The 23,056-nt window shown below is 40.5% G+C and overlaps 2 protein-coding genes across 2 annotated transcripts; one reads left to right on the top strand and one right to left on the bottom strand.

Moving 5' to 3' along the window:
* The first annotated feature begins 4,179 nt into the window (after positions 1–4,179).
* Positions 4,180–17,659, top strand: HEXB (hexosaminidase B (beta polypeptide)). Its single transcript, XM_014965074.1, has 12 exons — positions 4,180–4,245; positions 5,036–5,082; positions 5,272–5,382; positions 6,804–6,905; positions 8,495–8,624; positions 10,361–10,541; positions 11,600–11,686; positions 12,263–12,335; positions 12,970–13,144; positions 14,107–14,197; positions 14,412–14,516; positions 17,344–17,659. The coding sequence occupies exons 4-12, from the start codon at positions 6,810–6,812 to the stop codon at positions 17,405–17,407; spliced, it is 1,002 nt and encodes a 333-aa protein (XP_014820560.1). The 5' UTR covers positions 4,180–4,245; positions 5,036–5,082; positions 5,272–5,382; positions 6,804–6,809; the 3' UTR covers positions 17,408–17,659.
* Positions 17,660–18,066: 407 nt separating this feature from the next.
* LOC106901964 (ribosome-releasing factor 2, mitochondrial-like) lies at positions 18,067–22,100 on the bottom strand. The gene is made up of 6 exons (XM_014965075.1): positions 22,000–22,100; positions 21,358–21,496; positions 21,016–21,201; positions 19,492–19,607; positions 19,077–19,259; positions 18,067–18,594 (listed from the first exon to the last, which is right to left on the bottom strand). The coding sequence occupies exons 2-6, from the start codon at positions 21,479–21,481 to the stop codon at positions 18,466–18,468; spliced, it is 738 nt and encodes a 245-aa protein (XP_014820561.1). The 5' UTR covers positions 21,482–21,496; positions 22,000–22,100; the 3' UTR covers positions 18,067–18,465.
* Positions 22,101–23,056: the final 956 nt, after the last annotated feature.

Genomic DNA, 23,056 nt, shown 5'->3' with positions numbered 1-23,056 from the left:
TGAACCTGCTGGGTCAGGGGGTTGGACCAGATGATCTCCAAAGGTCCCTCCCAACCCCTGCCATTCTGTGATCAGCCAAAGCAACACTGATGACACATCCGCGTTTGCACTAATCACCCAATTAGCGGTGGCTTAAAACCTGAACTCCTCCCCACTGTGACTTCCAGCTTTCGAAACGCTGGGTTTGCCTTCTGAACACTTCCCAGCAAGTTTCCAATTTTTGAACTGGGATGTGCCAAAAAACACCTTAGTTTGTTTGGTTCAAAGCCTGAAATACTTCACTGCAACTCAGACTCCTCGCTTATTCACAACCCAGCTTACAACACAACCTGCAGGGAAGTCTGCCAGACAGTTAATTTCTGCTGAAACTGTTTTTGCAGCAGCAGCACCAGAGATGTGCCGCCTTCCCCTTTATAAACCCGCATGGAGACCTGTCCGTACAGAACTTTAAAAGGCTCGGAATCCCCCCCCCCCTCAGCAGCGCTCCCTCCTTACTCCTTCCAGCGGTTTCAGGCGCGGGCCCCGCCGAGGACAAGGCGGAAAACCCTCCTTCAGGAGGAGCAATATGCGGCCTCCTGCTCTGCCGGGACCACCTCCCGGCCCTCCAGGCCTCCCGGCCCTCCAGGCCTCCCGCCCCGGCAGGGCCTTCTCCCCGGCCCCGGGGGCCCGGCCTCCTGCTCTGCCGGGACCACCTCCCGGTCCTCCAGGCCTCCCGCCCCGGCAGGGCCTTCTCCCCGGACCCCGGGGCCTCGCAGCCGCTGCTGACCGCTGAGGGGCTGTTACGGAGGCGACGCCGGCAGTGGGCGGGCGCCCAGGCCGCGCTGCCGAGGCCCGCCCCGCCGAGGCCCGCCCCCCTTCGGTCCCGTGATGGCGGGGGCGGAGCGGGCCCGCCCTGCCTGCGGGTCGCCGCGGGCTGTGGAGCACAGGCATTTACACCTCTGTGTCCATTTACTTATACAGATTTAGGGAAAATACATTCTTTTTGCACTTAAATAGAACATCAGTTAACAGATCTATTTAGACTTCTATATTAACACGTATGATAGAGAACATCTAATTAGACTAGCAAGCTGTTTAGACATCTGTTTTGACACTTCAGTATCTCTTTAAATTTTAAAAAATCTTTTCATTGTCTAAACTCCTTTATGTAATACAGAATCCTTAGAGATACAGGTTGGTATTTTGAATTTCTTTTATATACATAAAGGAATATTATTTTTCAATATATAGAAAAATGAGAGATTGTTCTCTATTCCAATGCCTCACCCCTGCATTTACAGCTTTTAACATTTTTAAACCACCAACGCCCAAACCCCCCCCCCCCCCCCCCGCTTCTGAGGCAGCACCCTCCGCCTTTTACACCCCTGTGACCAATGTACAGGTCGGCAGGTTTATCTATCTGTCTATCTATCTACCTATATATCTATTTTGTAAGGACTCGGGAGTCGTAGGCTCGCTTAGGCGCGCCAGAACCGCACGCAACAAGCGGCAGCAAGAAGATGATTGTTGCTCTTAGTGCTGTGGAAAATCTCAGGCTACAGTGAATCGCGAAGCCGGTTAGGAGTGTAACCGAGGACTTCTGCAGTTTAGCTAGCGTTCAGTTAGTTTACCTGCTGCTGTTCTCTCTAGTACCCATCATTAGGGACTAGAGGTATTACGCCGTGGTGTGTGCCAGGGTCTGTATGTAGTCAAGAGATCATCCTATGTAGTCAAGAGATCATCCTTTCTTTCAGTACAGGGTATTGTACAAAGGCTGGCTTTGCTCATTCATCTGCTCTCCTTAGAAATAACGACATTTTAATTGAGGCTACCTCCACTGCCTCATGTACACGATACTTCTGTTTTTCCTAGAAAACCAGAAAGTGTTCATTGAGCTTCTTGTTGTTCATCTCGCAGTGTTATAACTTCACTTTTCGTTCTACCAGTAGATCGAAAAAATGATTTATAAACATGATGGTTACATTGGATTAGTTCTGCTGTGCTTCATTAGTTTTATGGCCAAAGTCCAGAATGGAGAAGTACTCTAAATTCAAGTCTTAATCACCAGAGAAGTTTCTTAACAGAACTGAGGATGAGCTGATTGTATTGCTTTTTGTCTGAGCAAGTTAGCACAGAATTCAACATAATCAATTCATCTAGTTCTGTCTTGAGACAATCTTCTGTACTAGTGTTGTGGTTTGGTTTGGGCTGGGCTGGCCACTAAAACAAATGGCAGAATGTCTCTTAATTGTTTGGTATGCAGGATACAGATCCTTAGAAAAAGATCCTTTTCATCTTAAGTCATACGCCTGCAGCAGGATTGATTCCACCTGACTTGTGATAAAATGTACTCATTTTAAGTTTCCTCAGTCTCCTTGGTATCTTGGTACATTTAGCCAAGTAGTTCAATTTTTGTGTGCAAGTCTGTCATTCATTTCAATGCAACTGAGGTACAGCAGCAAAATTGCTAATGCTTTAGAATTTTTCTGCCACAGTCAGGTTATACTGCTTTACCACTAGTTGAACTTTGAACTGATTTGTGAACTCCAGATTTTAACCAAAGCTGGTTCTTTTCTGTCGGTGAATCTCTCAGAGATGTGATTTCTTGGTTGCACTCTTCAGAACCATCTGAGCTTTTCCCACTGCTGTGGAAAAGGAGCTTCCTGTTATGGATAACATGGAGTTTTCCTTGTGTAGTAAGCAGAGATCCCCAGACTTCAGCAAGGTCTTAGTTTTCTGGTATTAGTGGGATAGCTTGTTAAGGGAACAAATGCTGAAACACACATTTCAATAGACAACTAGCTGCTGAATTGAGCAGTTTGGCTTCTTTTCTTAATAGAGGTAACACAGTCAATGACTGTCCTGTAGAAAGAGTATTGGATATGTAATCAAAGTACAAGTTATCTGCCCTTCTTCCTGCTGGCTTCTTGCTTGTGTGAAAGGTTCCAAGTAGCCGTACAAAACTTGTTGCTCTGCATTCATTTGAGGTATGATATATGTTCAGAAGAAAGCCTGCTGTCTTTGAAGTAAATCCTTGACTGAACTACACTTTACGACGGAAAGACCCATGAAGATTGCAGTAGTCTTCTGTTTCTTACCCAGAACTTCCAGTATATACAAACTGTGTTTAGGCTAAAGCGAAAGCTTGAGGTACTTTTCTTCATCTCCCTGAATGGCTTTTTCTGTGGTATTTTGGGCAAATGTTTGAACTGTATAGTTTATAACCACCCATTCTTTCATACTGTAGCAGATCTGGTAAATCATTATAAAGCAGCTTCCTCCTTTCATTTTTTTTTTTCTCTGCTGCTTCAAATGTGCAACTTGGGTCAGTTTATTATTGTTTGGATGCTTAAATAATAATATAAGTTTACAGCTTTATAGATACACATAGACGTATAAAAATACACTGCATGTGATTTATTTTTAATTGACATATCTAAAAGATATTTGTTTCTTCACTAAAATTTACTGAATCACCTTAAATGGAAAAAAAAAAAAAATTTAGCCTTTTTTTCCCCAGTACTTTGTACTGTATTTCAGTACTCAAACTCAAGGGAGGATTGTTGTGGATAGCTTCAGATACCATTCTTCTTCCCTTACTTCATCTCATTGCCCCTGTACACATGATCGTTAGATGGTGGAGTCTGTTTTTTTATTTTTCTTTTGTAATTACACCTTTATAGTTAGCACTTAACAGTATTACTTTCTATGTCTCTGTAAGCTGTATCTCTAAAAAATATATAAGCATAATCTATATAAAAGGAAGATAAAAGGAGAAGTAAACTTTGGCAGCTAGGCCTGGCTTAGTTACTTAACCCTTATCATCTATGCCTTAAATGCAAGAATATCTTCTGATAAATTTTAAATCAGTTGGGTTAAACTTGGCTGGAACTCTGGCCCATGTGCAATATTTAACATTGCCATTATTAAACACTATATTTCTTCTATCATACTGATTAAATGCTGACTCTCTGACTAGTCACTTGCATTATTTTGGGAGCACATAAATGAAATGTAGTGGTACAGTATCACTGTTATAAACGGGATTGGTTAGAATTTAGAAAAAAAAACAACAAAAAACCACACAACCAAAAGAAGACATGGCAGTTGAAGAATCTTTTTACTGCCTGTTAACATTATCCAGTCATTCCATACTTCCTTGAGGAATAACGTGTTTTGTGTTTTTTTTTTTTTCTTTAGATCATTTAACTGTAACTGAGCCTGTGGCTATACTGAAAGCCCATGAGGTATGGGGTGCTTTAAGAGGTAAGCTGATACGTTTTGTGCAGAGCTCTTTGGTCTGGACCTACACAAAATCCACGCCAGACCAAGAACTAGCTGCCCACTGAGCCTTGCCCTCATTCAGTCCTTCCTGGGAAATAGGCTTGGGCGTGGAGGCCAGAAGGATACCCGCATATGTGTTGGTCAGACCCTCAGTTCTGATGCTCAGTATCTCAGATCCAGTGTCGCAACAGAAGCACACCCTTGCTGTGCCTGAAATCAGCCAAGCCAACCAAATCCTAGGTGCTAAAAAGCTCTCTGATCTACAGTGTGAATAACAAATTATGCTCTGACTGCATCTAATAACTGAACATGCTGGATGCATCGCCAAGAAGACCATAATGCTGAAGTTTCAGTCTGCTGTTCTTACTGGAATGTTAGTCTAAACTAGCAGATCTTTCATGATAAATTAGAAATTTCACCAGTTTCAGAAATGACAGGAATAGAAGCATGACAACACCACAAATTCCTACCTTGCTCTTAGTAACTTTCATGCTATTCAAGAATTAGTTTGGTACAGCTGAGCTGTACTGCTAATATTCAGTACTTGAGTATAATGGAGAGCTTGAATGATTCTCTCTTCAGAACTTCATTGTTGCACTGTAGTGCTTGAGCAATTAGGGAAACTGTGCTAAAGAGAAAGAAACTCAGCTACAAAGCATTCTTTCTTGCTATGTGAACACCTGTAAATTGTTACGGTCCTGTTTTTAACTAAAACTTTAAGGACAAGTACTGGGTTGTACTCCAGATCTCTTTCTTGGATTTTTTTTTTCAGGTTTGGAAACCTTCAGCCAGTTGGTTCATGAAGATGACTACGGAAGTGTAAGTATAGCGACATTCTTTGTTAGATGCTTTTCTAAGCACCTTTTTTAGCAGCACATCTACTAGTTTCATTAAGTAGTTTATTCAGAAAATTATATTTGGAAAGCTGTTAACAAACTAAAAAGTTTTGCCTATTTGAAATTATGAATATAAAATAAGAATTCTAATTTTTATATCTCGTTCTCACAGTTTCTTGTCAATGAATCTGAAATTGACGACTTCCCAAGATTTGCTCATAGAGGAATCTTACTAGACACTTCAAGGCATTATTTACCATTGAAATCTATTCTTACAAACCTGGTGAGTGGGCAGTTTTGTATCATTAACAATGAAGGCTTTTTGCTGTTGTGTTTTGCCCCCTGAAGTAGGTATCAACTGGAGCTTGTGTGAAAGGAGAACCCGTCTCCTGTGGCTGACTTCTAAAAGGAGAGTGAACGTTGCTGAGAGAAGGTCAGAATGTATGCCAGAGAGGAACGGAGTGGGCAGCCACAAGGATTAGTGGATCTGTAAAGCAGGCTGGGATTTGTGGTACTTTGGGCTTTCTGTTACTTCCTGTTGCCTAAACCAGTGCACATGTTTCTTGGAAGCAAGTTTTGAGACATCTGACTGTCACCAAACAGTACAGGGGAGACCTTGTAAGTCCTGGCTTAAGGAAAATGCCAGTCTTTTCAATAACCAGGCTTTGGTAAGCCTTTCTTAGGCTGCTAAGAGCAAGCCAGCAATTGAGCAGTACAGAGCAAGGGGGGAAATGGAGATGTTCATTGGAAGCTACTGATTTCTTTCATCACATCCCTTCAAAGTGGAAAAAAAAACCACACAAACAAAAAAACTCTGGTAAAACTTTCTCCGAACAGCTTACGTAAGCATGCTAGTAATTGTATACTTTCACCTTTATGGGAAGGTGGTGAGTTTGTGTAATCATAGCAGTCAAAGCTGTGTTTTCTTCTATTCTGTACTCCTCCTTTCTGCTTTTGATATCCTTGTAGCAGGGTTTATTTGGTGGGTTGAAATGGAGGAGCCTTTGAGTGACAGGACACAGAGACAGTGTCTTGTCTCTGTCTTGCATTTCCAAGATGAAATAGGGTTAGAAATTTCCCTTCCATGTTGCAGAACTTTGCAGAGCAGGCTTAAAATGGGGGCAGGAAGAGAGTGCAAGTAAAATCAGTCTTCGTTTTTGAGGTCATCCTTGAACTGTGCTCAGAACTTGCCCCTTCATGGGTATTTACCACTTGAATTTACTTTTAAGATCAGTCCCTGTTCAGCATGTAGTGTTTGTGTAGTGTTTCCTTTGCAGCTGAGGGTGCTTCAAAGACTCGAGTAGTTAATTGTGTCAGTATCTGTTGTCTTTTCTAAAAAAGACAGCAATGTCCGAAGAGTAACTTGGCATTTGAGACTTGCATTTCTAACCAGCTATGTTCCGAAGTGGAAGAAATGCATAACCATTTATAGTAGTTCCCCTTCTACCAGCCAGTGTAGCATGGTCAGATCAGGAGCTTGTTGGCCAGAGTGGTGCAAGTAGATGGCAGACGAATGGAGCAGCACTATAAACAGGCTGGTGCATTTCTAGAATTCAGTGAAACATGCTATGCTTTTTCTTTGTTTGTTTTTTTAAGTTGTTGGTTTTGGCAGGAGGGGTGTACAGGGACAAGACCACCTTTTTTGCATAGGTTTTCTGTGAGAGTGAAGTGCTTAACTAGGCTGTATTGCATTATTTGTTACAGGATGCCATGGCTTTTAACAAGTTCAATGTTCTCCACTGGCATATAGTAGATGACCAGTCATTCCCTTACCAGAGCATTTATTTCCCTGAGTTAAGTGACAAGGTGAGTATACATCACTGGATCAGGGTGGGAGGGCAGAATTCTGGCACATATTTTGTGAAAATAGAATGCAGAGCCTACCAGTGGTTGAATGCATTTGCCTTGGCTGATTGTGAAACAGTATCAGAGGACATCAGTAACCAGCAAGTCCACATTTAGGATCCTACCAGAGTGTCTCTGTGGACCACATTCGCGTGTTCTTTGGAGGATGCACGGTAAATGACCTTCCTAACTCTTCTGTGCAAGTTTGCTGCTGGCAGTGATCCTCAGTGTTTGCAGGCCTTCAAGCAGTTATGGTGTGCAAATAATCTGTTGCACGGTGCTTTGATTTCTCTTGGTTGGTTTGTTTAGCTGGTAGACTTCCTGCCACTCAAACGTAAGAGATTTTCTTGTCAGCTCTAGGTTTGGAAGGACTGTAGTACCACTTTGCCCTTTCTGAGAACTAGTTAACTTTACAATACACAAGATATCTTCAGGAAGTCCTGAAGTGAGAGGTTATTTTCTAAAACAAATACAATGCAACGTTATCTCTTTATTTCCTGATTCACAGCAGGTTTTGCTAATTAATGAAAGCCATCATGAGGTTCTTGCTCAGTCGTGGTAGAGTAGTAGTCAAATCAATCATGAATAATTAAGTAGAGCCTAATATCTACATTATAATAATTAAAAATAATCAAGTACAGCCTAAACTGACCCTCATGAAAATTATGTAGCAGATGCTGTGAAGAATTTCTTAATTAAAAAATTGTAGACGTTAAATGGTGCAGTCAGATTCCTTTTCCTAGTAGTAACTGTGGAGTTCTGTTCCATTCCCCACTGACAGCTGGAGAGAGGTAGATGGCCTTTGTCTCAATAGCCTTCTTTTTGAAAGGCTTCTTGTTTACCATTATCTTTTTTGAGCAACTCAGCTGTGGAAATTGTTACCAGATAAATGAAACCTTAAGGTGCTATTAATCATGAAGAGTCATCATGCTTTTCTTATGTAGCTTGGCTCTTTGGCAAGCATCTGTAGCTGTCTGGGTCATTTGTCACGTTTGTTGGCTGCGTGGGAGTGGAATAACGCTGAAATTCAGAATCACAAAACGAACACGCCCTGATGTGAAATTGAGTATTGTATCCAAACTGACAAGCAGAGGTGTTGGAAGAAGACGCTATTCTTTCTGACCTGGCAGATTTCTTCCCATTAGTCTTGCGTGTCATGTAACAAGGGCCGCGTGTTTCAGAGCTAATAGTGCAGAGGTGGAGGGGGAAACTAACTTGCCTCTGTACAGAAAAATTGAAAGATGTATCTTTCAAAAATCTGATGTAATAGATGCTGGCTTTTCCGCTCTCCTCAGTAACTGTGAGAGGTTGGTCTCCTCAGGAGATTTGTCGTAATGTGGAAAAAGAGGTTAATTTCTGTGGATTTTGGGGTTTCTTTCCCCCCACTAGTCAGCCTAAAAGTACTGTCAGTGCAGTTCCACATGTGATAAACCAGAAAAGGCCAACTTGTAAAACTGCTGTCCAGTCTAAATTACAACACTTTAATCCCAGTTCTGTGAGTTGCTGGTATAATGTTTTGTAAACTGTTTCTAAACATGAATACTTTACAGGGAGCCTACTCCTATAACCACATCTATACTCCTACTGACGTCCGTCTGGTGATCGAGTATGCCCGGTTAAGAGGCATTAGAGTTATCCCAGAGTTTGATACCCCAGGACACACGCAGTCTTGGGGAAAAGGTATGTCCAAGAAAGTATTAATGGTTAAAAGATTGTGGTAAGTAGGGTGTAGCAAGCAAATGAACTTGTTAAAAATCAGCCTTTAAAGTGCTTTGAAAGGCCCTTGATAAGAGGTAAGCAAGGGGCGGACTCAGTGATGGCCATGACCTTTACGAGTTTGAGGAACTAAAGTTAACGGAAAAACTAATGCTTCCTGTGCTGGGCGTGTGTGCAAAGGCACAAACATATTCTGTCTGCCTTTGACTTCATGTGATTGTTATCCCCCCATCTGGTATTCTTGATTTTTAGAGCGGTAAGGCAGCGGCTAGAAATAGTGAGTTCCTGTCTCTAGAGTAGAAATTTCTGCTTTGGGAAGGTTCTGTCAATGTTTCTGTTAGTAAAGTGGTAGTCTGCCGGTGTACAAAACACAACAGTGTTGGATGCTTTTTCACTCTCTGTCTTCTGGGTTTCAGAATAATACTTCTCTTGATAGAGGATGCTTGAATCCTGAGGGTGGTAACGTTTACATGTACTCAAGGACCAGGGAACCTTGTACCTTAATTCAGGATGCACTGACTGCAGTTTCACTGCAATTAATGTAAGATGGTTTTGGCCAAACTGGAAATAGTAAAGGTTTTTTTAGCACTTCATAGCTTTAGCTTTAGCCGTGGGACAAGTACTCATCCTGTAAAGATGTGGCCATAGTGTTGGAAGATTCCTCAGTTTCTTTCTCACTAATTGAAAATGAGGAGGAACGGAGCAAGGTGAAACCTAAATTTTCTGAACAGTCTTTCTGATTCCTTCATCTCATGTGGTCTTTGGTGTTATGGAGCACTAATAAAAGCCAATGGCTTTCCTGGTGACATGTGAGGTGGTCTGCGTTCACATTAAGAGCACGGTTCAGGTCTCTTGCCTAAAGTCAGCTGTTCCTGATAGATTCTTGTGTAATAGCTTTTTTAAATGTGATGCACAGGAGCCAGTCCTGGCTTTTCCTATGAATCTGGGTAGCTATGCTTTGTTCACATTCAGATTCAGGATACTGGGGAAAAGTCTTAAAACATGCAAGGAGGGTAGTTGAAGCAATCTGCCACTAGGGCACGTTTGGGGAAAATGTGCTCAGAGGAGGAAACACAAAGCCAGAAAGGTGCTGCTGCTGCAACCACAGTTTACCAAGTAAACTGGGACTTGGGAATCTCCAGTCCATGTTTTCCAATTTTGTTATCCTGGCTCATGTTGCTTTAGATATCTTGACTCAAGAAGCAGTGCGTAGTTTTGATGTCTGTCTAGCCTTCCTTTCTTGTCTAGAGGTAAATACTTAGTAGGCTAAGGTAGGACATCCACCTTGAGCCATGTATTTCCCACCTGCTTAGGTGTTAGCAGAGTAATAAAAAGAGAAAAGAGGCCTCCAGAGCACACTCATTGTATTTGGATTCCTTCTAACTGGCTTGCTTTCTAAGTCCATTGAAGCTTTTTTATTCAAGTAGTGATTTAGAAGCTGTTTTGCAGGTACAGTGGCATAAATACAGTTTCATAAATTAGTGTGTGTTAAATCACAAATCTAAAAGCCAGAGTCCTAATTTCCAGTTAGAGGGTTTTTCAGCCTTGGACAAGTTGTTTTATTTCATCCTGCCTCTATTTGATTTTGCTTAGATGAATACTTAAGTCATTAATATTAACCTTTTTAACTGCCTTTTCCTGCTAGTAAAGTTAGCATACCAACATGGAACTGAATATCCTCTATTAATTGTTTCTATTAGGTCAAAAAGATCTTCTCACACCTTGTTACAGTGGAGAACATCCAACTGGGTCCTTTGGACCTGTAAATCCCATTTTGAATACAACTTATGACTTCATGACTAAATTCTACAAAGAGATCAGCAGTGTATTTCCAGATGCATACATTCATTTGGGAGGAGATGAAGTGGACTTCAGTTGTTGGTATGGTGACAGTTCAAAGAATACATAACTGGTGCCTCTTAAACTTGCATAAATCCACCCATTATGCAGCTCAGTGGTGTGAGACAATTTTCATTGCTTAACCTAAAGATCTCCATTCCTACTTTTGTAACGATTTACAGGCAGAGTGTTTGTAATCCTCAACAAGCAGGTGATGTAGTGCAGAATTTTGCTTTGACTAGCAGTTTTGCAAATGTTCAGGTACTCTAAAGGATTTCTTCAGGAAAATTAACCTGGCAGGAAGGAGAACTAGTATGGTAGAAAAGTACTGTATAAGATAATTAACATTTCAGTGCTTAGGCGTTAAAGTAGAAGCAGTTCTTTCCATTGAGTTCTGCCTTCCAGAAAATCTGCTAACATTAAGTATTACACTACTGACTCCTGTCTGCTTGTAGAGTTTTTCAGTTGGTTATGGATTTTGAATATTTTGGAGTCTCTCTGCTGCAGTAACTGATATTACAGAATTTGGAGCAGATCTAATTGCATGAGTATTCACATTGATCTAGTTAGTGTGTGTTCTCTTGAAACATCAAGTCTGAACACTCAGGACTTCCTTCAATTTTTAAATAGAAGGAAAATTTCTGACAAATGCTTTATCACAAAGGTATTGGTTTGCTTTCTGGGTATTTTCCCAAATTCTTGATGCCACTCCTGCAGATCCCCTGTTGTTATGGTGCTCAGTTTCCAGACCTGCTTGCAACCTTCCTGCAAAGTCACAGAGAAGCCAGGAACCCCAGAGCTCTTAGGAGCTTGAGGCAGCCTGCCAGAGACTGCTTCAGAACAGGGACTCCAGTAGTTCTAACAGAGAAGTAGGACTGTTGGCTTTATTTCAAATCAGGATGAAACTGTTTCCAAATACCTAAATCATCTTAGCTTGCTGCTTCTACCCTGTTGTGTATCCCAGGCTATGGTGTGCCTGAGGCATCAGCTAGTCTGCTGGGCATAGGTGGAAGTGGTTGAGAAAACTCGTTTAAAACGTAACAAAATTATTCCTTTTTTTTTTTTTTTCCTTCTAACTTATTTTGTTGTTATTATTTAAGGAAATCTAACCCTGACGTGAAAGAGTTCATGAAGAAGCAAGGATATGGCATTGACTATGCTAAACTGGAATCTTATTATGTTCAGAAGTACGTTGGTGTTTTAATTCCTGCTCAGCTTTTCACAGTCACTGTCTGAGGGTGGTGTTGAGGTGCAAATACTGAAGCTGATTTAGGTTATCTTACATTGTTTTCAAAAATTGCCATGTATGGGGGACTGCTCACTTCCTTTTATTTTAATAATGTAAAGTTCACAGTTTTAAATTATGGGACAAAACAAGGACATACAGGCTAGTTCTACATACCCTCTGAATGTACTGGGTAGCTTAGACCAGGTAACTGCTGTCATGTCAACACATCTGGTGGGGAGGAAAAGTCCTAAGGTTTTTGCAGCCATTTATTTCTCTTATTCTTAAAAAACATGGATTTAGACACCTGTATGAGTTGCTGGTAGTTCTGAACATCAGTTTGTGTTACTGCATGTGCATGTCCTTATATGTGGGAAAGCATCCTCTTTGAGGCAGAGCACCGAAGGCCTCAGAAAAAAAATGTTTTTTCTTGGTCCCCTGTGCAGTGCTGGGAAAGGTCTGATGTGCCTCAGGGTAGAAAACAGTGTACCTGTACTGACCTGAAGTTCACAAATATGAACTTATTTCTAAATTCTAGGATTTTGGACATTGTTTCCTCCTATAACAAAGGATATGTGGTCTGGCAAGAAGTGTTTGATAACAAAGCACAGGTAAGATGGAAAATTAAGTAAGATACTCTTGCACAACAGCAGATTATTGTGGAAGGCTATAGTAGACTCTTGAAGTAGTTGTGCTTATGTCTCTTAAGAGGTAAAATAAGTTTGCTGACTGTAGCAAGTGTCCCCAGGTGTGGGGCTTGCCTTGAAATTATCATTTATTGAATGTGTAACAGGGTCACCAGTATTGAAGTGCTTTCTAAAGAACACAGATAATATAAGAGGCTTAATAGCATCTTGAGTAAGGGTAAGGAAGTTTCTGAGTTTCCATGTTGCTTTATTTTTCTCACATAACTCTATATCTGCGTCTAGTAACGCACCAGGTGCTGCTCAACTTCTCAGAGCTGGTAAGATAACTAGTGCATGTAGGAACCCTCTTAGTGCATTAACTGTTTGTAGTACAACCTGGGCTTCACTCTAGTGCAAACTCTGTTTAAAACCAGCAAAGAGCTAATCAGCTTTAGAGTTTGGGGGAGGTAGAAGTGACAAAAGGTAGCTTCTAAAACTCCTTTTTGAAACACAATACCCAGTTTTGTAATCCATCATCCTTTTTTCCTGGTAACAGCAATTAAGATTGCCTCTAATGTTTTGTGGGTTTTTTGTTTTGATTTTTTTTTTCTCCTTTTAGCTGAAACCAGACACTGTAGTTCAAGTGTGGATGGGAAACAACTACGCTCATGAACTGAGCAGTGTCACTGGAGCTGGGTTCACTGCTATCCTGTCAGCTCCCTGGTACTTAGACTACATTAGCTATGGGCAAGACTGGAAGAAGTACTACAGCGTTGAACCCCTTAACTTCCCTGGTTTGTTACTTTTCTTACACGCGTGTTTTGTGCATGAAAGTCTTTGATTCATAGTAAGGCATAAATGGAAAGAATAAGGCTATTTAGAGTGGTCATGCAGTCACTACGATCAGACAGGCTGTAGTCAAAGGACTTTAATGTCTGCTGGAACTCTGGAAAATTCTCAAATAAATACACAGCTTTCCACTTCTCACAGGGAAAAGTGTTACCTTCCTCAATCATCTGGCACTGGTGCTTGTGTGAGAGAGGATGCTGGACTAGGTGGACAGATGCATCATGTATTAGGGCCAGAGTTGTGCAAAATGGCTATTGGTAGACAGACATTGAATCCATATGTTAGCAAGCTTCTACAGTGTTAGACTGTTCTAGAAAAAGACATTTTCTCTGTCTGGCTGAAGTTGATACAAACATCTTATTCTTTCCCTGCAAGGTGGCTCTCAGAGCTGATCAGGGAGAACACCCGACTTTGTAGCTTTTTCAAGGAATGTTGTGTGCGTGATAGAATGAACGGTTTCAGTCAGGGCTGAAATCTCTGAAGAATGTCAGAATGCTGAGGAATGTCTTTCAGAGGATAAAAGGCAAAATCCTTTCTGACAGAGAAGGGAAACAGGTTTTCTGGGCAAATAGTCTGGTTGTTCTCACAGTCAGTAACAAGACTACCAAAATGTTAAGTTAGTGCTCAGGGTAGATAATTTTATATGGTTTCACTGAATTTCACTGAATTTGTAGAGTTGGAAGGGACCATAGAGATCATCTAGTCCAACTCCCCTGCTGAAGCAGGATTGCCTAGAGCTTGTCAGAGCACGTTACTCAGGACTGCACCCAGGGTAGACTGGTAGACTGCACCCATGATAAAACAAAAAACTGAACATTAGTCCTTTCTCAGTATTGGAAAATGAAATTGTTGATACATCCCCATCTTCTGGGCAAATAGAAATTCTAACTTTCTGCTTTGACTTCAGGATCTGAAAAACAGAAAAAGCTTTTAATAGGTGGAGAAGCCTGCCTGTGGGGGGAATTTGTGGATGCAACGAACCTCACACCAAGATTATGGTACGAACTGCTTTACCTTTAGATTTTAGAAAGCCAGCTACGTGGAGCATTAATTCATCCAAGAGGACTGTATGTTAGTGGTTACAGTGCTGTGTGCTGAGCCTGAGCTGCCATAAAAACGTATGCTTCTGGATGTATAAAACTTGGTATTAAAAACTTTATTCCATTCTGGTTCTAGATCATGCCTGCTCTAAAACTCAGTGTATCTTTACAGGCCTCGAGCCAGCGCTGTGGGGGAAAGACTCTGGAGCAGCAGAAACGTGACCAACTTGCAGGATGCCTATGACAGGCTGACTAATCACCGATGCCGCATGCTCCGGTAAGACCAGTAGCTGTAGCAAAGCTTGATTCTCCTGCCTTACAACCAGTGGAGCTCAAGGGCAGGCCTGGAAACGAAGGGAGGAGAGCCAGCAGCAGTCCCATCTGACCGCATGAACATCATCCCATGTGGTTTCGTATCCACAGAAGAGAAAGAACAGATACACTAAGGCAGGAGCTCTAGAGAGTTTTTGCAACTAAAATTTTCAGAACTCGTTAACTTTCTCCAGTGAAATACTAGAACTTGCTTTCCTCTAAAGAAAAAAAACAACACCGTGATTGACTTATTTCAGACAAAAAAAGGTATTAAAGGATATGTGGGAGGAGCACACAGGCAGGAGAAAAAGCAGACTTTTAAAAAAAGTTGTTAATTATTTATTATAAATAATAATTAAAGCCCTACAGCAGGCATCAAGTGGAGCTATTTGCATGAGCAGAGACCTTGAGCGAGCTGTTCTTTCAGGTACTGCCTCAGTGTAGGCACTGAAAGGTGTGGGTCAGGAGTCCCTGATAAATTTTAATTGATTTATGACAACTGTAAACAAAGTGAGTTCATAACCTATTTTTCTCTGCAGGTCTTTTCCTGAAAAGTATCTAGACAAATTACTGGTTAAGTGTTGCTAGTGCTCTCTTTGTATATTCACAGTTGTAGAAACGAGTGGTTTCTAGGTCTTAAGTCCAAGTTGACTCCACTTTTAAAAGTATACAGTCAGAGAGCCTTTTAGGTTTTTCCAAATACTGCTGTGAAGCTAGACTGCAGTGAGAATGCAACGTGCAATTTAATTCCTCTATAAAAGTTTACGACAAGTCATTGAAAATCCCAACAGTGTGAAGAAGTATTTTGAGCTAGATAAAAATGAGCTTTTTTAGAGAATAACATACAAGGGGCAGTTAGAGTCAGCACTTGAGCACTCTGGTCATGTTTCTGTGTATGTCTTAGCATGACATGTCAGAATCACTGACTTTCAGATTATAGTATGTTATGCCCTGGTTTATGTTGGTTTCTCACATAGCATAAAGTAACTCTTTAATCAAGTTCTGAGTGAAAGACTCATAAATTTTGACTTGTTTGGTTTATTTCAAGCTGGCTTAAAATAATGCTATAGGAAAATAGGTATATGTAAATTGTGTTATCTCCCTCAGTCATGAGAAAAATATATATTAAGAGGGAGTTAATAAATAAATGTTAAAAATATTATTAAAGGGCTTTAAAAACATGTCTTATCGCTTAATAGGATGGTGCATCTCTTGGTGGGGCTCAGAAAACACTGAACAGTGAAGTATACAGTGGCTGTACCTCTAGGATTAGGGTATTACAGTGAACTAAGCCATGCTATTCCTGGAACTGGTTAACTATTCCGCATCTCCGTCTTCTTCCTTAATGCTGGCAGTTGCCATGCTGCGGATCACTGCGGCTGCCCTGGTAGGGCTGCCCTGGTAGGGCTCCCCTGAGAGATGCAGAGCAAGGACTACTCCCTGTACTTGCTGCACACTTCTTCCTTCAACTACGTTCTGCTGCTCAAACTGCTTTGCTGGCATATAAACTGATGGTGAACCATTCCTGTTATAAACAGACTACCTTAATAAAAGGACACGTCCTCCTGAAAATTTATTCCTTTTATATAGGCTTTGAACCAAAAAGACATGAGAGATCCCTTTCCCTTTCTGCTCATGAAACGAGCATTCCTTGGAGCTGCAGTTCTGTTGCCTTTCACATATATGGGGCTTCCTTAGCGTTGTGTGAACTCAGAAGAGCTGATTTAATCAGTCAGACTATTGTAAAGTTTTAGAGCCTGGGCAAAGGTCTGTGTCCCTACTAACATTTTTATACGTGGTATATACAGACCATGGCAGTGGTAGCAGGCCAGGGAGCCTTTCCAAGTAGAACAAAGAGCTCTGGCTTGCTCTGCAGCAGGGTACCAGGGAGTGAGGGAAGGGGCAGGTAGAACTTCGTAGCAGTTAGGTCAGGGTCACTGGCATAGCAGTTGCTCCACTTAGGGAAGGGCAAAGCTGCTGCTCTTGAAGTAGTACCATTTTTTCCAGTAAGATACAGCAGCCTAAATTGCAGAGAATATATTCCAGAGACCTAGAAAACAACCCTGTTTTTTTACTAACAGCAGGTCTTGCTTAGGGGCAAGCAATAGTTCACCTGAGCTATTTGATTATACAGTTTCTTCCATTGCAGCTCGTAAGTTGAATTTAAACACCATTACATATTATCCTACAAATCACTGTAACAGTATTATCTAGCTCTTAAATATCGAAGAAACAGAATTTTGACTGTGCCTACTTTAACTCTGAAATATCTTTTTATACTATCTTACTGCACCATCATAAGCGAAAGGTTTTTTTTTGTTGTTTTTAAAGCCACATGAGAATAACTTATGTTAGTGTTGATAGAAAATGTCCTCTATTTAGTAAAACTGGCTCCCCAAAAAAATTAATTAAAATGACATAGAGCTGTGTATGAAGGAAACATTTGGGGGGGGGTGGGGTGCAAATGTCAATATGCAACGTTCATACTCTTATGACCTCTTTTCAATGAAAGCAATAGGTTTTGCAGAACATCAAGACACTTAGACCCTGAATTTAAGCTTTTCAACCTGTTTTCTAGTATTCTGGTACATCTTATTGAAACAGAGAACCGTACTTAACTGAAGTATAATGAACTGTAGAATAGGGCCCTCTTTCACTCCCTAATCTGTTACTTCTTGGAAGTAGTTTTGTTTACACAAAGATCAAAAGAGAGTGCTAGTATCTCTCTTCCTGCCTATACAACCAGCCAGGTGTTTAATTATAATTACACACATTCCACTTTATTTTAACAGCCGTGGCATAGCAGCTGAACCTGTGTTTGTTGGATACTGCGCCCATGAAGCAAGAGGGCAGTAACTGCTGCAGCGATTTCTAACAACCTGAAGTGCCTCTGGGGTATGAATGTACATGCCGTTTGAAATCTAAACGAAGGCTTAAAATTTTCACTTTTAAAATACAATTATTTGATGTTCTTGTTGGAGTTAAAATGATTTCATTAGAAATGGGGATACTTCACTGTGAAATACTGAAACTTGAAGCCAGAGAACCAAATCCAGTTTTGTCACATTCTGAAGTTAAAGAAAAATAAAGACACTATTTAAATAAAGAGCAAACTGTCTTTTTATTTCAGTGTATCTTATAATTTGCCACTTCTCTATGTAACCAAACTGCAAATTTAGAACTGACTTGTAACACATAGCAAGTCAGAACCATTACAACTTAAATCACCCATTCTTAAAGGGCTACAAAAAAAAAAATACTCCCTTAACATACTCCAAGGTAGTGGGCAGGGTTCACTGTCGTCATATTTTTTGCACAGATCTTACCCAAATTGCAGAAGCATCCATTCTGCTTACTTGCTAAAGCAAACTTGGATAGAAGTTACAGCTAGTCCTGAACTCTGGTTCAAACTGGTTTCTAACAATACAGGAAGTAATGCTTCTACAGTTAGTTGTTCCATTTAAAATATTTACTAACCATGCTTTTCTATTCAGCTGAAAACAAATCAAGATACAGACTGTCAGAACTGTAATTTCATTTATTGACATAAACTCCACAAACTTTGCTTAATGAAGTTAGAAACTGCTCATTGCACATTAAGGTGCCCTTGGTGCTCATTTCTACAAAGAGGATTTGAAATCAGTTCTCATTGCAGAGATCTGTACGATAAGGTTTCAGCAGCAGCAGACTGTGGTTGCAGCTCTTGTTCAGCTGCTTTGCAGAAGAACACAAGCATCTCCTGAACCTTCCCCTGGACAGTTAAAAGCACCATCTGCTCATACAGCTGCTAATTCCTCATTTACCACAACCAGTTGGTCCCAGAAGAACATACTGGTGTACATGAACAGGCTCCTGAAAATAGTTAAACAGGGAGGCTAAGAAATATGTCTTTATTGTTCTACAGAGCAAAGCGATCACACCAACCCCATTCTCCTCTGAAGCAGCGCGCTTTGCTCTTGACTGTTAAGGGCTTGGTAACTGGCAAGCTCCAAAGTGAAGGTTGCTGAGCCTGATGTTAGAGAACGCAAAACTGTCGAGTAGCCCTGGAGAAATGGGGAACAAAGGTCACTCAAGTTAGGACAAAAGGAAGATATACTGCTTAGGTCACAGAGAGAAAGAGTCAGAAGTGTACAGCAACATACTAATAACATTATTACTGTAATAATAATATTACTGTATTAAAAACGCAATAGATGCATGAGTCAACCTGATAATATATTTTAAAAAACTATTCCCTGTGAAACCTGCTTCAGTAGTATTTACTACTTTTCTGATTTATAGTTGTTAAACCAGCAAGTTTTCAATCTGAATCGGGCACAAAACCACCACTAGCTCCCACTAGATTTGTGGGCACTTGCTTCAGACATTCAATAATTAAAATGTAATAAAAAAATCCATTCCAAGTTTATCCATCCGTGACAACAGGAGAAGTGAATTGAAGCCTGATTATTTTTCAGCATATAAAAAAAAGATTTTTTATAAAAGTAAATGGTAAGATTTTAACATTAATTAGATAACCACATACCATCATTTCTGCTAGTGGAACAGAAGCAACCACAACTCTGTTATCTTGACGGCTCTGGATTTCTTGAATACTCCCTCTCCGCTGTGCAAGGTCAGCGAGTGCTGCACTGAGATGATCTTCACTTACTGTGATCTCTAGGTTCATCAAGGGCTCCAGTACTTGTATACCAGCTTTTTTCAAAGCCTAAGTGGAAGGGAAGGACAGTTACGCTGACTTTTTTTTTTTTGAACACTGACATAATAATTACTTCTATAACTCAAGCTAACTCCACCTCTCCAATTTTCTACTCCCAAAAGCTATTAAGTCCCCAGCGAGGGGGGGAACTCTGTTCTTCTCTGTTCAGAACAGTTACCAGGTGTATTTTCCCAGTAGTGTATCATGCTGCTGTGGTCTACACCACCTTACACCACTGTACCTTTTGCATGCAACGGGAGACACAGGCTGATACCATCGTGTGGGAGGTGTCAGGGTGCACCATCAGTGATTGTACTGTCACATCTATATCCTGAACTGGGAATCCAAGCAAAGGCCCTAAAAAAACATAAAAATATGAGAAAAATTAAAAAGCACATTTGTTTTTCAGAACATTAAGACACATGCAAAAAGAGTTTTGGCATTAACTTGGAACTTCTCACTTGACTCTTTCCCTTCTCCTTCCCCTTCCTGCCCCCAAAGGCATGACTCATTTTGTTTCTCATTTTCTGATTTTGTCATTACCTAGCTTTGTCTCTTCTGGCAGTCACACTTTCTTACTCTACCAAAAGCACAGATAATTTTCAGAACCAGAAGTGTCCGAGTGTGCTCATCCATGCAACTGTTCCCAAAAATGAACTTATTTTTAAATACATGATAGTATCTAAAGCTTGTCTATTGAAACAAGACCTCATTTGAAAAGCAGTGAAACCTTTTTAACCACAAGCAAGAATATCTTCTGTATTTTCCTTTTCAACACAACGTGACCACCTCAAAGCCTGATACTAACCCACTACCAAAACTGCAGGATTAACTCAATTCCATGAGCAATGAACGACGCTATGTCCTAGCTGTTATCTCACTCAAACCCAGAACTCTCAACCAGACCAAAAACTGTGTTAGACCAGATGGAGGCATGAACCTCATGTGAGAAAAAACACATAGCTTTTTTCCTACAAGGAACACTGTTAGATGTACTTTTTTTTGGTTGTTTTTTAAGCACTTAATGGCATGAATTTTAAGCTGGAGTTCTGAAATGTCTTCAAGGAACATGAAGGTAGCACACAGTTGAGACTCATTCCACAGCCAGAGATGAGAGATGCTTTCCAACTCAACAAAGCAACATGGAAAAACCACCTCATGCTAGTGCTTCTGGAGTAATTCTCTTTCATCAGTGCACTGCCTGCTAATTTTACTGTAAGGAAGACTTCTTTGGCCACAAGTTACTGAATACTTCCTATTTTTAATCAAATGTAAAGCATGTTTTAAATCCTTCAGAAATCCTGTACTTTTCAATTATGTAAGGCTTTTTATTATACACTTTAATGGATTTAACCTATTTTAAAATAAAAAAATAAATCAGGAAGTCTAATAGAAGTGTGGTACATACACGCTGGCCTCCAAACCTCCTTCTGCCACATCACTGTGGTTTACGTGATGTCATCAAGTAAACACCTTATCTCTTATAAAAAAACAAACCAAAATAATCCCAAGCTCACTGTTGAGCGACTGAAAAGAAATCTACCTTAAAACCAAAGGCATGCTGACTTCCATTCCTGGCATAGGGAAAGGAGTGTTTGTCAATTTTTGTAGTTATGGAAATTTCAGAATTCTCCTTTGCATCTACTGTTAGTATGTACCAGCTTTTAGTTTTCAAGCTACCAAGGAGTCTTCCCCCCTAGAAACACATTAAACTGCTTCTCACAGAAATGTTAGACCAGTATAGCTGTCATAGCACTTCCTTTACCTTGAATGCATGAATTTGTGATTCCATTTTCTATAGCTCCTTGGAGTTCTTTGGGCAGCCCTTCGATGACGCTTGCAGCGTACTCGATGACGGGTTTTGTCGTTGCTCTCTCTCCTACCCTGGGCCTCACCTCTAACTCTGCAGTTACCAAGTGTCGTTTATCTCCCACTGTTTTGTCCAATGTATCTGCGGGGGGAGGGGGGAGAAAGCAAAACAACCATTTGGAAAAAAAACCCAACACTTAATACATAAAATTAATCTGAAAGTTACTCGTAAGGTCATTTAAAGTAAATCAAGCTACAAGACCAGAAACAAGATGTTCCTTCCATTCACTCATTTTACCTGTAGCTTGGGAAGCATTTACGATGGTTTCTCTGTATGCTATTTGAAGAGGTCCCAAATAAGTCTCAATTCCATATTCACGTTTGATTCGGTCATGAATGATCTCTATGTGTAGCTCTCCCATGCCACAAAGAATAGTCTATTAAGAAGAGAGTTAAGAGAGAACAGGAGAAACATGCAAAACTCAGGTTTTACTACAAACTGCTGAAGCAAGGACTTGCATGCTGTTAATAGTATCTTTTTAGAAATACTTCACATTCTAAGGAGCCTAGAGAGAAAACAGGACTGCTTTAGGTCATCTGACATAAATACCATGTAAGTGTGAGAGTAATTACCGCTACTGTGACCACTGTAAAAAAGGTCATCTCACTTCACCTAAAGTCTATGTAATTCAAACTTTTTTAATACAAAACTGTCAAAAACATGCAGACCACAGGATGACTTCCTCTGCTCTGCAAAGCACAAGTGCACAAGGCTCCATTTTAGTTTCATGCACAGAACTTCATACTTACAAGATACATACGTTTAGAGAGTCCTTTATATTCAAGAAAATTTCAATATGCAAATGAACTAACCAAAGGGTGGTCTTGAGTTCTTAAGTAAAGCCTGGTTATAAGGTGAGCAATAGAAGATTCATCTTACTTGTCCTGTGTCAGGATCTAGCTTCACTTTTAAACTTGGATCTTCACGTTGAAGGCAGCTCAATGCGTTGTCCAACTCTGTACATAAATATCAAACATTAAATTTAAAGAGATTTCAGTAATTTGAGAATCACAAGGAATGTCTTAAACTTCACTTCCCTCATAAGGTCAAATCTTATTCTAGGAAGCAATCAAAAGAACCCTAAAGAAGCACAGATTTTAGCAAACTCAACTCAAATTACATGCAACTTGCAACTTCTAATTCTCTCCAACAAATTAATTGCATGCTACAGAGTACTTTGATTTGATTTAATTATTAAAAATACTGTTTTCAGAGTGGTACTTTGTACTCCTGTGAAGACAAAATGGACCTAGAAGTGCTTTAACAGCTCAATAAAAAGTACTGCTACCTGTTTACAGATAACAAAAATTGTCAACTAACTCGTAAATGATTTGCCTAATTATTTTAAGATTAGTTCAATGTGAAAAGGTTCAGATGCAATTTATCTTTTTCTCATTCCCCATTACCTTAACTGCTGAGGAAAGCAGCTACAGAATGATTAAACTCACAGCTGAGACTGCTCAGCCCACAAACATACTGCTCCAAATCTGCCTTCTACCTTCCTCCATTCCATCACACTCCACTGGTACTTGTCCTTCCTCTCCTTCCCCCGCAACCAAATACAGTGTTGAAAGTATCTATTTCCAAGAAGAGTCATAGAATCTTTGTTGGAAAAGACCTTTAAGATCATCAAGTCCAACCATCAACCTAGCACTGCCAAGTCCACCACTAAATCATGTCCATAAGCACCATATCTACATGTCCTTTAAATGCCTCTCAGGATGATGACTCAACTACTTCCATGGGCAGCCTGACCCAATGCTTAATAATCCTTTCCGTGATTAAATTTTTACTAATATCCAATATAAACCTTGCCTGGTGCAATTTGAGGCCGTTTCCTCTTGTCCCATCACATGTTTCTTGGGAGAAGAGACTGACTCCCACCTCGCCACACCCTCCTTTCAGGTAGCTGTAGAGAGCCTTAAGGTCTCCCCTT

The sequence above is a fragment of the Calidris pugnax genome, unplaced genomic scaffold (genome assembly GCF_001431845.1).
Source record: "Calidris pugnax isolate Ruff unplaced genomic scaffold, ASM143184v1 scaffold273, whole genome shotgun sequence".
NCBI lineage: Eukaryota > Metazoa > Chordata > Aves > Charadriiformes > Scolopacidae > Calidris > Calidris pugnax.
This window is presented reverse-complemented; position numbering and strand designations above follow the sequence as displayed.